This window comes from Spea bombifrons, chromosome 7 (assembly GCF_027358695.1).
Source record: "Spea bombifrons isolate aSpeBom1 chromosome 7, aSpeBom1.2.pri, whole genome shotgun sequence".
Classification (NCBI taxonomy): Eukaryota; Metazoa; Chordata; class Amphibia; order Anura; family Pelobatidae; genus Spea; species Spea bombifrons.
In genome coordinates this window covers 8,630,856-8,645,051 of record NC_071093.1, presented here as the reverse complement: position 1 = coordinate 8,645,051, position 14,196 = coordinate 8,630,856, and the positions used below count along the sequence as shown (strand labels likewise).

Here is a 14,196-nt window from a genome sequence, read left to right as displayed (position 1 = left end):
CTTGATGCCCCTGTAGGAGCTCCACGCGTGTGTTCGCTATGAGGGCATCCATTGTGCAGATAAGCTATATGATTTTCCTTCTTAATGCCGTCTGCGCTGCCCTGCCGCCCCATGCCTAGCCCAGAGTAAAGTCCTAAAGTCAGAAAGTCTCCATAAAGTCCCGGGCTCCCCGCTGTCCCTGTCTGGCCTTTCAAACTAAGAGAGTTATTACTATTAATATTTATTAATATTTATATAGCACCATCATATTCCGCAGTTAATACATCTTAATTAATTTATGTAATTCCCAGGCCCCGGAGTGACTCAATTTACAGCATTGCCACCCCTCATTATTTTCTCCTTTTGAAACACAATACCTAAAATGAGTCTTAATGAATTAAATCTAATATTTCAGAATAGATTATCCACGTCAACATGTTTAATTCACTGTATATTCCATAATTAAACTTCACTAACTGTCTCCCCTCACAGTAGGAATCACAGGTATGCTTATTTTATACAGATTGCAGGGAATGGGGAGTCAAAAACTGCCTACAAATAAAAATAAAACTAAATCCCTGACGCTGAGTCATAACCCACGGACCCAGATATTCTCCTAGCAACAGATGACGAGAAAGGCTAACCAATAAAAAAATGAACTCATTTGACTGGCATGCCGATCCGCCTGTAATCAGGTGAGCCTGGAGGGGTGGGCGGGGCTGCATGTGTAGAGACGATTTTCAGGCGCAGGAGGGTGTTGCCTGTTGTTGTGTGCGGCGGCTGATGCTGGAATGGGGTGCTTCGACTGGGCGCTGCAGCTGTTGCTGCTCTTAGTATGGGCGGCTGTACCAAGCACTGGATCTCCCGAGTCCCCAGGTAACGCTGCGGTTCTATGTAGATATCGCCCATTAACTTTTGCATGGAGGTTTTGTTCACGTTTATTAGTTTTTTTACTTTAGAGGTACGTAAGTGGAACAGCCTCCCGGCAGAAGTGGTAGAGGCTAGTGCAGTAAGGGAATTTAAGCATACGTAGGGCAGGCATATGTGTTTTGGGGTTTGGGCCCCGGGATGTCTGCAAATCCATTCAGTTGTTTTGCTTTCGCTTTCCCTGGCTGGCTGTGAGTGTCTGCCCTGCATGCACTGCTGCCTCCTGCCGTCTATTAACACATTCCTGGCAGCCCCTGCTGATGAATATCTCATAAGGCAGCCTTCTGATGGTGCAGATTGACCTTTGCTGCTGTTTGTTTATTGTTTTGTTTGTTAAAGTTACAAAGTCTCCGCTTAACATAAATAATGCGCTCAGCACTTTTTTTCTTGGGCTGAATTTTTTTGGGGGGGTAGGGGTTTGGTGTTGGATCTGAACCCCTTATGCACTTGGGTGGGGGTCATGAAGCCCCTGTTACCCCCAGTCACTGACTCAAACGTCTTATCACGCATGGCAGCGGCTCATCCAGCGGCTCTTGCATTGATGATGTATTTTAACCCTTTGCGTACCACACCAAGAAACTTTTAACGCTAAGATGTACCAAGATATAATATATAGCGAGCTGCTTTATAGACCAGATCGCGTAGTTATCACGTTTTCACGCTGCGTCATTTTTTTAAATGGTTTAGCGGACGAGCGTTCGTGGCGTGCGCAGTCTCTTAATATTAACCCTTTAATGGCCCGTTATGCAGGTTCTATCCAGGGACAGAATGACTCTAATACCGGCCCTTGTGGAAACCTTGTCGTTGCTCTTAGTTAAGTTACCTGCATTCGGATAGTTGGTTATAACATAGCCATAGCAGGAGTCTTGGATATCAGATCCACCGACTAGATTGTAAGCTCACGGGAGCCGGGCTTTCTTCTCCTTCTGCACCGGTTTGTGATTTTGTTGTAACAGCGCTACGGAATCTGCAGGCGCCGTATAAATAAATGTAACGTAGATGAGTCGGTGCAGACTGTGTGACCCCTCACCCTGAGCGTTACCCCGGTATGGCAAGCGAGCTGTCGGATGCATAGAATGCATTACATGGGTCTCTATTGGAAAGCCAGGGGTTAATGACAGCTGCACGCTTGGAACAATAACATGTTTTATCTTTTTCTTGATGTGCAGATTAATGTTTCCTGAAATGCGGTTAAAATGTTTTCTGATAACACATCCTCTTCATGCAGACGGGGTTAATGTTATAAATGTCTATTGTAGCTGGAAACGGCTCATTTTTAATGGAATCTCTTCACTCCCGTCACTCCTGTGTTCCGATGGCCCTTTATCACTCCCATCACTCCTGCGTTCCAATGGCCCTTTATCACTCCCATCACTCCTGCGTTCCAATGGCCCATTATCGCTCCCATCACTCCTGCGTACCAATGGCCCTTTATCACTCCCATCACTCCTGCGTACCAATGTCCCTTTATCACTCCCATCACTCCTGCGTACCAATGGCCCTTTATCACTCCCATCACTCCTGCGTTCCAATGGCCCTTTATCACTCCCATCACTCCTGCGTTCCAATGGCACGTTGGGTTCGCTGATCCGAGTTTAAGTTTAAAAGGCTGATTGATCGTTAGAAAACCTTTTTATAATTTATGTGACAGCTAGAAATGTCCTTGTTTTTCATGAAAACAGTGACATGACCCCATATTTGTGGGTGTTAGTGTATACTCGTGACTTGTTCATTTGACTTGAGGGTGTTGGCCTCTGGGATCTGTACGGCCCGTGTTTATCTGCAAACTGGTTTTGACAGCCAGAGACCAGCAAAGGCACCGTTACAGTCAGAACCCTTCTGTGGCCGGCAGTCTGTCCGTCACTTCGCTTATTAAACTAATCAACACCCGCAGCGTAGGGTTTGTTTGTCATTTCAAATCACACTCTGGAAAAGCAAGCATTGCTTACAGTCTGCAGGATGGGGTCTGAGAGCGGCTTCCTAGACATGAACAATAGATTGTAAGCTCCCAGGACCAGGACCCTTCTCCCTTTCTGTAGCAACATGTCTTAACGTGTCTATGTAGACTATTCTCACCGTGCCGTATTGTAGCGGTGCTACGGAATCTGCTGGCGCTATATATATGTAAATGTAATGTGACACCTTGGCTTTAACGGTTATCAGACATCACAAAGGTCATTAAAGTCCGTGCTGTAATTATTTATTTTATGAAACGTGTGATTTTACGTAAATATAACAACATTTGTTTTGTGAATTTTCTCCCCGCCAGCGTTCTCCATCCAGTCTGAACAATCCAACAAGTGCCTTAAAAGTGCCGATTCCGGGCTTTCGCTGACCGACTGCTCGAAGGGCGACGAGTCTTTGTTGTGGAAATGGGGCTCTAACCACCGGCTCTTTAATCTGGGCTCCCAGAAGTGCCTCGGACTCGGCGTCTCCACTTCCCAAGACCCTTTGCAAATGTTTGCGTGTGACTCGAAGCATATGCTGTGGTGGCGATGTCACGGAGGGCACATATATGGCGCGTCTATGTACGGTTTGGCCGAAAACAATGGATCCGTGACTGCGACGTACGCTTCTAACGACACGTGGAGGAGGGGCGGCTCTGCTGAAAGCGTCTGCCACGTGCCGTACCACGGTAAGCCGGTCTCGTGACTCGTAAGCAGATGGTTTATTAATGTGGGAATCGGGTGTAATCGATCCTTTTATATTAATACATTCCCGGCGTATTCCAAGTTCCGTGGTCACTGCCGTACCTGGGAGCTCTCCAGGGTTGGCTGCCTATGGGCTCCCTCTTTCCTTGTAGTCTGGCTGTGATCAGGGGACTGGGGCCAGCACCAGTTAGAATTTGGAGGCACGGGGAGAGGGCAAGGAATAGGAGGCAGTAAGGGGCACCCGGGTGTGGGGCAGGAGAAATAATTCCAGGAATAACCAACTGGCAATCTTCAAAAGTAGGGACCATCACCAAGACAGGACTACAGCTTAATCTGCGTTAAAATAAAAGCAGGAAAGTGTATGATATTATATGACATGCTATATTATTCTGTATATATGATAAATGATTGGCCTTCTGTCTTCTCTCTTTCTCTTCTCTTCTGTCTTCTCTCTTTCTCTTCTCTTCTGTCCTCTCTCTTTCTTTTCTGTCTTCTCTCTTTCTCTTCTCTTCTGTCTTCTCTCTTTCTCTTCTCTTCTGTCTTCTCTCTTTCTCTTCTCTTCTGTCTTCTCTCTTTCTCTTCTCTTCTGTCGTCTCAAGGTCTGCTTTGCTTCTTCTTTTGACCAGCATTAGCATCCAGAGTAGTTTTTGATGAGTGGAGTTGACGTAATTGTATATTTATAGTTTTGAGAGTTCTTCTTAACTCCAATGTTCCTGTTTATTACCCAACTCTGTTGATCATTCTCTGGAATTTATCTTTAACACAGATTCAAAGTGGAATTTTTATTTTTTATTTTCTTAGTAATTTATACAACCGATGGAAACTCCCATGGCGAGCGATGTGAATTCCCCTTTTATCACGATGGAAAGTGGCATCACGACTGCATTACTGATGTCAATAGGACAGGAGAGTGGTGTGCCACCACGGCGGATTATGCGTCTGATCGGAAGTGGGGGCTCTGCTTAAAACCAGGCAAGATCTTTACTGCGTTAGAAGGAACACTCCGTTTATATTACAAAAAATAATAATAATACTAAAAAAAAAAGGGGGAAGCGAACCAGAGCTTGAATTTTATTAATTATCTTTAAACAAAAGGGCCGCCCCACCATGTGATGCTCATGCATATTAAAGGATCCATTGGTTAAAGTATGTTCTTCCCAAAATTAGCAAGGGAATGTTAGTGAATGCTATTCCATGTGGGAGACCTGTCGAATTTTTAGGAAGGAATAGCTGAATAAATTTTTTATTTATTTTTTTTTGGTTATTTTATTCCGTCGGTGGTTGATAAGACGTGACCGCACTGATTAAACGAATGTGTTTGTTTTCTTCAGTGAATGGGTGCGCTGACGGCTGGACGGAGAACGCAACGCTTCGGACGTGCTACCAGTTCAATGCTCGTTCTAGCCTGAAGTGGCAGGAGGCGTACCAGTCTTGTCGAAGCCAAGGTGCCGATTTATTGAGTATCGCCAATGCGGAGGAGCTGGCGTACATTACTGGTGAGTCGGTGAATGCGTGGTTTATAGTGATTTTGTTTTTCTCTTATTTTTTTTTTTCTTTTGTTTAAGTAACATTTAGGCCACCTGCTCGCCTATGCAATTCCCAATCGCTTGGACCCCTTTTATTTGGTATAAACCATACCTTAATGTTCTAGGGCTTTAACTAGCAAACGGTAGTGGCCAAGATATTCACACGTTTGTTGCTGTAAGAGAGGAGTTTTTCTTTTGTTATTATTACATATTTTGGCTACGTGGGACTATATGACATTTGCTGTTTGTTATTTTTTTACTCGAATGACACATTGTTGACCGATCCTAGATCCGTTCCCGAAGAGCGAGGGCAAAGGGGTAATAATCTACACCTTTGCTACACATCCAGTTCGAATAAAAGTGTTTACCCCTTCACCTGTGTGCCATCACCTGCCGACGTTTACTGCGGTGTTTGTCAGGGACTCGTTGGCTCCTGGCGTATAACCCGCTGGAACGTCTCCAACAACTTATTGACTTGGCAGAACTTTTATTTCTTTCAGTAAAACTCCAAAGTTATGAGTGGGATGGGCGAGACCGCAATAGTTTACAACGTATTTGCCAAACATTGCACTGCAATGCGGTAGATTTGCATTTACCCTTTTAATGCTGAAAATAACATATTTTCATATAAATATTTTCATAAAAACATATAAATATTACTTAGTAACTTATTCAGTGTTCGAGGGTAACAATAAGCAGTATGTGTATTAGTTTACCCTGGAAGTGGTCACTTTAACTTCCTCAGTTATTCTCTCCCCCCCCCGCCTACCCCTTTCCCAATTTTGAAGGGGGGAGAAAAAATACTTTTTATGGTTAAAAATTGTTTTTGTTTTTTTTTTAAATATATTTTTCTTTTTATATTTTCGACAAAACAGAAGTGAAAAAACCCAACTGTCTCTAACCAAAGGCAGTAGGTTTTTCTGCTTTGATAAGTTATTAATAATAATTTTGTTTATTAAAAGCTAATGACGATCTCCCTGATATGATGTGGATCGGGTTGAATCGGTTTGATAGTTCTGGAGGCTGGCAGTGGTCTGACGATACACCTCTGAATTTCATCAACTGGAACCCCGGTGAGCTTGCGTCCTCTTTACCTAAAGACTCTGTCCATGTATATCATGTAGGAAGAGCTGCATATGTTATCGGCGCTAAATAAATAAAAGATAATATATGTTGTATCAAGATACCTCCTGAATGTAGCACCTCGGCTAAGCCATCGGTCTTGGAGAGCTGGAAGGGGACGAGGCTTGTTTTTCAGTCGGGTAGACAATAGCACTCGTGTCCCCCGAGGATAAAGCCGTCTCTGTCTTCTGTTGTTGTTTTTTTACCCGACGCACAGAAAACGAGGCATAAATTAGCCGTTTACGCCTTTTCCCCTTCTTCTCTGTTCTGAGTTGTGAGTTCGCTCATCTATTGTCCGGCTAACAAATGCCAAAAACAACGACTATGAAATAATATTATTATTGGGTTATTAAAATACGAAAGCGTTTCAGTTGTTTAGAAATGGTATTTTTTTAATGTTTTTGGAGGGGTGTAAAGTATATCAGAGACTTTGATGAAAACAATATGAGAAGACTAAAAGTCCGTGCATTTACTGAACTGAAAATGACCAAAAAACGATCTATTTATTGTGTTCTGTGTACATCGATATTGGACTAAATCTGCTCTTTGTATAAGAAAATTATGTGTTCCATTACGGTTTGTTTGGTTTCATACAAAACGACGTCTATTTGATCAACGCGTGTCCCGTGTTTTCTCTCTAGATGGAGGTGGCTTCTCTCGTCTGGATGACTCGGATTGTGGTTTGTTGAAAGTAGAAACCGGTCGATGGCAGAAGCAGCACTGCAGTTTATCTTTGCCTTATGTTTGCAAGAAGTACATGAATGGCACAAAATCCAAGTCGCCCGGTATGTATATCTCTGTATGCGGGTTCTCTGTATAGTGTTTGTCCCCCGAATAACCTCTAATGTTGTGTTCGAGACACTCCAGCCATCATATACACAGTAATGCAAATTTTAGCGAATGGTCTCTAATGTATCTGCCAGGCAGCCATCTTTTTAAGAACGATAGGGCTAAAGTTGCTAGTTTGAGAATGACCAACTCCGGGAGGTCGAAGATTTAGGACCCTAATCGTCTCCAATCGTAATCACGTTTCCATCCTTTTCAGATAATTGGCCTTACTTGGAAACCCAGTGTGACTCAAACTGGATACCCAATAATGGATTTTGTTATAAGCTGCAGCAGCCAAGTGTGTGGGAAGATGCCGAGCGGTTATGCAAGACGGAAAATTCAACGTTGATTAGTCTGCACTCCTTGGCTGACATTGAAATGGCTGTTACTGCGTTTGGCAACGGTATGTTTACACGGACACCCTCGTTACTTCTAAAATGTATCGGCGCTTTATGACGAGTGAATGCCGCGTTACTCGCAAGCGACCTCCGACCAGCCGAGGCGATCCGGCCAAGAAGAGCAGGCCACATCGCTCCGACATGTTTATGTGTTAAATACTTTTCAGTTTTTAATAAAAATCTGTGCCATTTTGCAAAAAAATTCGGAGTTTCAGTGTTTTAAGACAAAATCATGAAGTAGTATTAATGTAAGATTTGTAATTCGGGAATATGAGGGTATTTGAGGGGTCCGGGGACATTTGCGAGGCTATGTGTATATATTGTATTATTTGGTTTTATGCTGATTATAGTGTTTTGGGTTTATTTCCAGAAAGTGGAGACATGTGGTCGGGGTTTAGGAGTGAGGATTTTCCGCCTTTGTTTACGTGGTCGGATGGAGAAGAGACTCGCTTTACATACTGGGATCAAAATGAACCGATTATTCCTTCCAACTCCACTTCTAACTGCGTGTCCTTCTCGAGGACGGTAAATGTTCTTTGCTTTCTCAATATGAGGATGTTAACTAAATCAGTCAGTGCCATTGGAACACTACGATCACTTTTCCAAACCCCTACATCTAAATGTTTTTGTAAAATTTCTGGTCGGTTACCTGTGCGCAGGTACGTGACCTCAGCCAAAGGTTGTTTCTATTAAGAATCATCTCATTTCTGATCAAGGTTATTGGAGCAAAATAAGATAAATGAATAATTTCTGTCTAAGCTGAACAAAATAACTGCAGGTAGCACTGCGTTTTTTGCAGAATATTTCTCAGTGGGACTGCCCCTTTAAGCACTTAGTGGATTTTCAGCTACTCAGCCATGCGCTGTCAGGGCTCCTTCTCTCAGTCTGGCCTGTGTGCTACTTGTGGCCAGAGCTTCATATATTTTATGTTCATTCTATCTCTTTTTTTTTTTAACACTCTTACAGTCTGGTCGGTGGCGAGTTCAACGCTGTAACAAAACTCTCGCGTCCATATGCAAGAAAACCGGCGCGGTTACAAATAACACCGCCTCGGACCACGGCTGTCCCCAGGATCTAGTAAGTGTCTGGTAATAAATAATTCCACCGCGCGCCTCCATTCGTTTCTGCGTGCCTTGTGTTATTTTTCCTCCCCATTAAGTTAAGTTTTTGAGTGGTTTAGGCAGTCTATTATAAGGCGGAATGAGTAGAAACCAGAGAAAGTCAAGCTGGGAAATGAATCGACTCTTGCCCTGCAGATCTCAATTTCCGAAACTTGAGACAAACTTTTAAACTAAAAATCTTCTATGAATTCGAAATATATGGATGTAATAAATGATTTTATTTATAGAGAAACGGTTTCCCTTTTAGGTTATTTATAAAAACTCTTCTGTTAATAGGAGTTATTCTCCGCGAGTAAAAGGCTTTAATCCTCTCTGTGTTTTCCGATAGAACTGGAGACGACACGGAGATTTCTGCTACCTGATTTATAAGGACGAAGTGCCGTTTGGTGCAAAATGCAATCTCACCGTGACGAGCCGGTATATTCTATATTGTTTGTTCTATATTGTTTTATCGTTTTATTAGATTTTTTTTTTTTTCTGCCCTCCGTTCCTGAGCCAAAACATTGTCTTTTAGGTTCGAACAAGAATTTATCAATAGCCTAATCCGAGAGCAGAATCCGATCGAGCGGGCTTACTTCTGGACCGGTTTAAGAGGGGAGGATTTATCTCTAGACTATTATTGGCAAACGTCAGAAGGGAAAAAAGACTTAACGTTTTCAAATTGGAATGCTCTAGAACCAGGCAAGTATTTTTTTTTCTTTAGATTTACTGTAATCATTTTTAGGTCTCGAAGAAACGCATGGAGTTTTCTAGACTCCTTGGTATCGTAACAAACGGGCGAGTGATCATCGAGCGTTATCTTACAGGGAAACAAATTTAGATTTACTTAAGGAGTGATGCTGAAAGCATAACATGTGTCCCTTTTGAAGTGTTGCGTACCTTATCCATACATCGTATTTGTTTTTTGTAGCCTTTCCGGGAGGATGCGTTGCTATGGCAACGGGCCAACATCTTGGGAAATGGGAGGTGAAAAATTGCAAAGCCTTTAAAGCGCAATCCATCTGCAAAAAGAGTATCGGATCTCCAAAACCCGAAGACGCGCCTAAACCCAGCGGCTCCTGTCCCGAAGAGTGGGAAGCAGGATCGGGATCGCAGTGCTACAAAGTAACTCACGTTTATAGTCATAGTTTATTTATTTAAAATATTTTGTGTGTATATATGTATATATATATATATATATATATATATATATATATATATATATATATATATATATATAAATATATAAGTACGGACTCCAAACAGTTATTGGACAATTATTAGGAGGAGACACCCGGTTTAAAGCGCCTTTTGGGACAATGATTTATATTTTTTGATATTGCCAAGTGCTATATTTTTCGTGGCTTACCTTGAACTTCACAGACACGTTAAGTCATCGTTTTTAATTTACTTAGCTGTTTCACTACAAACGACTACACCGAACACGGACCTGGGAAGAGGCAGAGGGCATCTGTGAAGAGTTCGGGGCGCATCTTGCAGGTTTTTCCCATAAAGAAGAAATGGATTCTTTATATTCCTTCCTAAAATCCATGGGCAGGTAATAAAAGCTGGATTTAGCTGATTAAGTTCTTATTGTATGTTGTCTGTAAGTGTGGATCATGTTGTGAATGGTGATTAGTTTATTTTCCAGTGCTGTATAAGTTACCCTGATTTTGTGTAGGGGAACAGTTTGTGATGAAGGCTGGAATGTATAGGTAAGCGGAATTGTGGAGAGAAGAGGTTAATCTGGACAATTTGTGGCATTTGGTCAGAGAAATTGGCAAATGTTATTTAGGTACAGGGTGCCGGTTATTATGAAGTCGTGTCTATGTTGAAGGATATCAGCGGAGGAGAAAGTTTTGTTTAAAGTAATGAAGAAGGAGGCGCTGACGTGGTGGCTGGGGAGAGCATGCGTTCCACTTTGGAGAGACTAACCTCCGAATAGCATCATGACATTACAGAAAGAGACAGACTGCGATACGGGACACCAAAGATGAGCAGAGATCAAGCTTTTAATAGTTTATTGACTTTTTACCTTTGACATCATCACGATCATAACAATAATGCTTTTTCTCTCTTCATAATAGTTACGGTCGATGGATCTGGGTTGGGTTAAATAAAAGGAACATGGCATTACATGGAAGTTGGGAGTGGAGCGATGGTCGGCCGGTAAGTAGTTCTATTCATTAAAGATGCTGCAAATTCTATAAATTGTTTCGGTTTTCATGACGGTATCATCTCGTTCCTTTATATAATCAAAGGATTATCCCCGGGAAGGGTTAAGGCGTTCATCAATACGTGGAATGGCGTTTCTAATGCCGCATTTACTTCTAAATGGGTTAAATTCAGTAGGGTCCGTGAAACAACCTGTTTTTGATCTGTTTATAACTGGGTTTTCTCTACTGGTTAATGGGTTGCTCGTTTTTTATCTTCTGTTTCCAGGTCTCTTCTGTCGTTTTTCCCGATGACTTTCAGGAGGAAGATTATGATCTCCGGGACTGTGCGGCCTTTAAGGTTGGAGACGACATTCACTCGCATGCACTATTGTATTGTGGCCGACCTGACTGTAAATGAATGGGCTGTAATTCATGACATGTTGGTCAAGTGGAAAGAAATCCTACAAAACTGCAATCAGGAATTCTATAAATAGTAGTTCCGTCTCCTTTAAATACAGTGAGAAGGAGCATTTAAGTAAATTATGCACGCGTGTAATATGGTAGCCCTGCTACATTGTTTCCATTTTCCTTTTTATCAATGAAGGCTCGTGTCTGAATTAACGCTCAATCGCTGTTTTTTCCAACCAGGAAAATGATTGTAGCGATACTTCTAATTATGTTTGTGTGTGTCCTGAATGCACAGGTTAATCGGCCAACCCGGGCAAGTATTTGGCGACTTTGGTTCAATGACAAAAGAGATGCGGAATATTACATGAAGCCGTTCCACTGCGATGCTGCTCTAGAATTTGTTTGCCAGATCCCTAAAGGTAAAAATGCCCTCGCGTCGTCGTACCGCCACAATTTTAAATATAAAGAAAAATAGAAAGTCCAAATTGTACAGCGTTATGGAATTTGATGGCGCTATATAAAACAATAAGTAATAATAATAAATGTTATTTTACACTATTAAAATACTGTTACACTATTACATTTTGGATGCCTGAAGCTGCCTTTCCTCCTCTGTGGGAGTGCTCAAGAAGTTTTTGTTTTTAACAAGAAAGTATTTATTTTTTTAAATTTATTTATTTTTAACAATTGTTTGAAATGTACACTTATTTTTAGCGCTCCTTTTTTCACATTTCATCACAATTTTAAAGGAGAACTTACATCCCTTTATCTGAGTTCCCCTCGAAGTTAAACCATGTCGCCTTTGAATATCCTCCTGAGCCAGCTTCAGCTTTTTTTATGGACCGATTTGTGATTTATTTTTGTTTACGACCCATTTGCTTTATATAGAACAGATATGCCGTAGCAACCTTCCCCCTGGTTCCCAAAATAAGGCATTATTGTTTATTATTATTATTATTTATTATTATTGTGCTAGTAGACCTGTGGTTTGTATGCAGTCTTGTGGAAAGAAATAAAATAATGTTTTTAAATCTTGCTAGGCGCTGTGTTGAAGACTCCGGAGTGGTATGTAACAGGTAACCTGAATATTAATACTTTATGCAGAGAGTGTGAATGAATACACTTCTCGATGGTAAATATGGCTGACTTTTCTCAAACATCTCATTACAAGACATTGCGTTACCATACAGAGGAACCTTGGGACTAATAATTTACCTCTAGAGCAACCGACGGCGATTTATTTCTGCCTTCCTTAGTTTCCTGAGCCCATATTCACGACGTGGAGCCTAATTCATCCGCTTCTGCCTGTGTGATCAGAACCAGCTTGTTTGGTCTCGGTGAATGTGTTATGGGTGTCCGAAGGCAATGGTGTACAGCCATAGAATGAATGTCGGCGGGGGGAAGTAAACAGGGTTTGGTTAAGGGTTCCTAAATTCAGCCGTTTCTTGATTTCCTGTCAGAATCCTGTAAATCTGGCAACTGTAAACTACATTCACACACAGGAGTTGCTTTCTGGTTAGTTTGCGAGTGAAGGCGAGGGCCCATACTGGCCCATCTCATTGTGTCTGTAGGTTCCGAATCATGCAGATAGTTCACCCCGACTACACAACGGTCACCCGCCTCATGCCGTGTATTAATCTCTTTACTATATCGTTTCTCAGATTGGAATAATACTCAGGGGTCTTCGGTCATGTTTGAAGATTATGAGTATCTGATTGTACACGAGAAGCACCTGAATTACAAGGAGGCAGATCTGTACTGCACAAGCGTGGAAGGCGAACTGGCGTCTATCGATTCTTACGGCTTACGAAAAGCCATTGAAAGCAAGATGTTGGATGAAATGAAAGTAAGTATCCGGGCTGATATATATGTTTCGTACGCAGTGTGTGTATCCCAGCCAGCTGTCTGACTGGCAAATGGTTTTCTCTGACCTATTTTATACATTTTGATGGCACCAGTGGTTTTTCTTTAGTTTTTTGCACAAAAAATCTTATTTTATTATTTTTTTCTTTTGCACCTTCGCAGTTTAATCAGTTCCAAATGTGGTGGGTGAAATCTATCAACTACAGGAGCCAACAAGAGTAAGTCGTAGTTTATTTGTTTACCAAGGTGGCACTTTTTAGACTACTTTAGCCTTTTTTTATTTTATCTCACAGATTTTTTATTTGCATAATTCTCACGAAGTCCTCCCAAAATAACACGTTGAGCAGCAAAGCCCATATGTAGTGTTTCTAAGTAGGTTGGAATCATTTAAATAAAAAAAAAAATTTGGTGTAGAATATCTTTAAAATTTAATATTTAAAGAACAGAACTAGTGAAGGATACATTTCATTATTTGAAAAGGAGAGCGTTTAGAAAAGTTTTAATTTTGTTTTATGGTTTTATAGAATTTGTTTTTATTTTGTACGTTCTTTCTGTGTCGTAGGAGAGCTCTTCATCGTTTCCTAGGCATGCAATTCAGCCACTGCCCATTTATGACTCTACAACGAACAAGCACAGGTGATTTTATTAAATTTTTTTTTTTATATATATATATTTTATTTTTTGTGTCTCTGTTCTTCTTTGTACGTGCTGTTGAGTGTTTTGATCTATAGAATTGATGGCACCGAAAGCTGAAATGATGTGTAGTTCTTTCACCCAAGTGGCCCACGCTATTGGACCCGATGTACTTATTGTTTGCTGAATAAGAGCTTGCTTCTTCTGCAGATCGTTTTCAGTTCGCTGACTGCAATAAGGAAATGCCGTTCATATGCGAAAAACACCCCCTCTCGTGGGAAAATAACCGCACGAAAACAAGCTTGCTTAATGGAAGTTGCCCCCAAAACTGGATTGAATTCAGAGACAAGGTACAGTGATTGTGCAGTAATGTGTGAAACGCGTCAGGAGGCAGCGAGCAAAGCTGGTAAAGGTTTTAACATAACCTAAGTAAACCGTCGGATCGAATGGCGACAGAATTTTCTTTTGGTCTGCTAACAGCTGAGATGCACCCTGAAGTCATCGGCACGTGCCTCTTTACGATGGAGGTAGACGTGATTTATTTACTGTCACTGCTCTGACGGATTTTACGCAAATCAGTAACAAAAATATGTAATTGAACTTCG

At 41.5% G+C, this 14,196-nt stretch overlaps 1 protein-coding gene across 1 annotated transcript in view; it reads left to right on the top strand.

The window, feature by feature from the left end:
* Positions 1-734: 734 nt before the first annotated feature.
* Positions 735-14,196, top strand: part of LY75 (lymphocyte antigen 75) — a 30,151-nt gene continuing 16,689 nt past the window's right edge. The window contains exons 1-21 of the mRNA XM_053471230.1: positions 735-855; positions 3,176-3,541; positions 4,359-4,529; positions 4,889-5,053; positions 6,046-6,156; positions 6,847-6,990; positions 7,251-7,436; positions 7,802-7,956; positions 8,398-8,508; positions 8,881-8,969; positions 9,067-9,233; positions 9,463-9,656; positions 9,947-10,089; positions 10,619-10,700; positions 10,974-11,045; positions 11,391-11,514; positions 12,136-12,171; positions 12,757-12,941; positions 13,121-13,176; positions 13,521-13,594; positions 13,802-13,941. Coding sequence (XP_053327205.1) covers positions 771-855; positions 3,176-3,541; positions 4,359-4,529; positions 4,889-5,053; positions 6,046-6,156; positions 6,847-6,990; positions 7,251-7,436; positions 7,802-7,956; positions 8,398-8,508; positions 8,881-8,969; positions 9,067-9,233; positions 9,463-9,656; positions 9,947-10,089; positions 10,619-10,700; positions 10,974-11,045; positions 11,391-11,514; positions 12,136-12,171; positions 12,757-12,941; positions 13,121-13,176; positions 13,521-13,594; positions 13,802-13,941 — 2,856 coding nt within the window. The 5' untranslated portion in view covers positions 735-770. The remainder of the gene's footprint in view (positions 856-3,175; positions 3,542-4,358; positions 4,530-4,888; positions 5,054-6,045; positions 6,157-6,846; positions 6,991-7,250; positions 7,437-7,801; positions 7,957-8,397; positions 8,509-8,880; positions 8,970-9,066; positions 9,234-9,462; positions 9,657-9,946; positions 10,090-10,618; positions 10,701-10,973; positions 11,046-11,390; positions 11,515-12,135; positions 12,172-12,756; positions 12,942-13,120; positions 13,177-13,520; positions 13,595-13,801; positions 13,942-14,196) is intronic.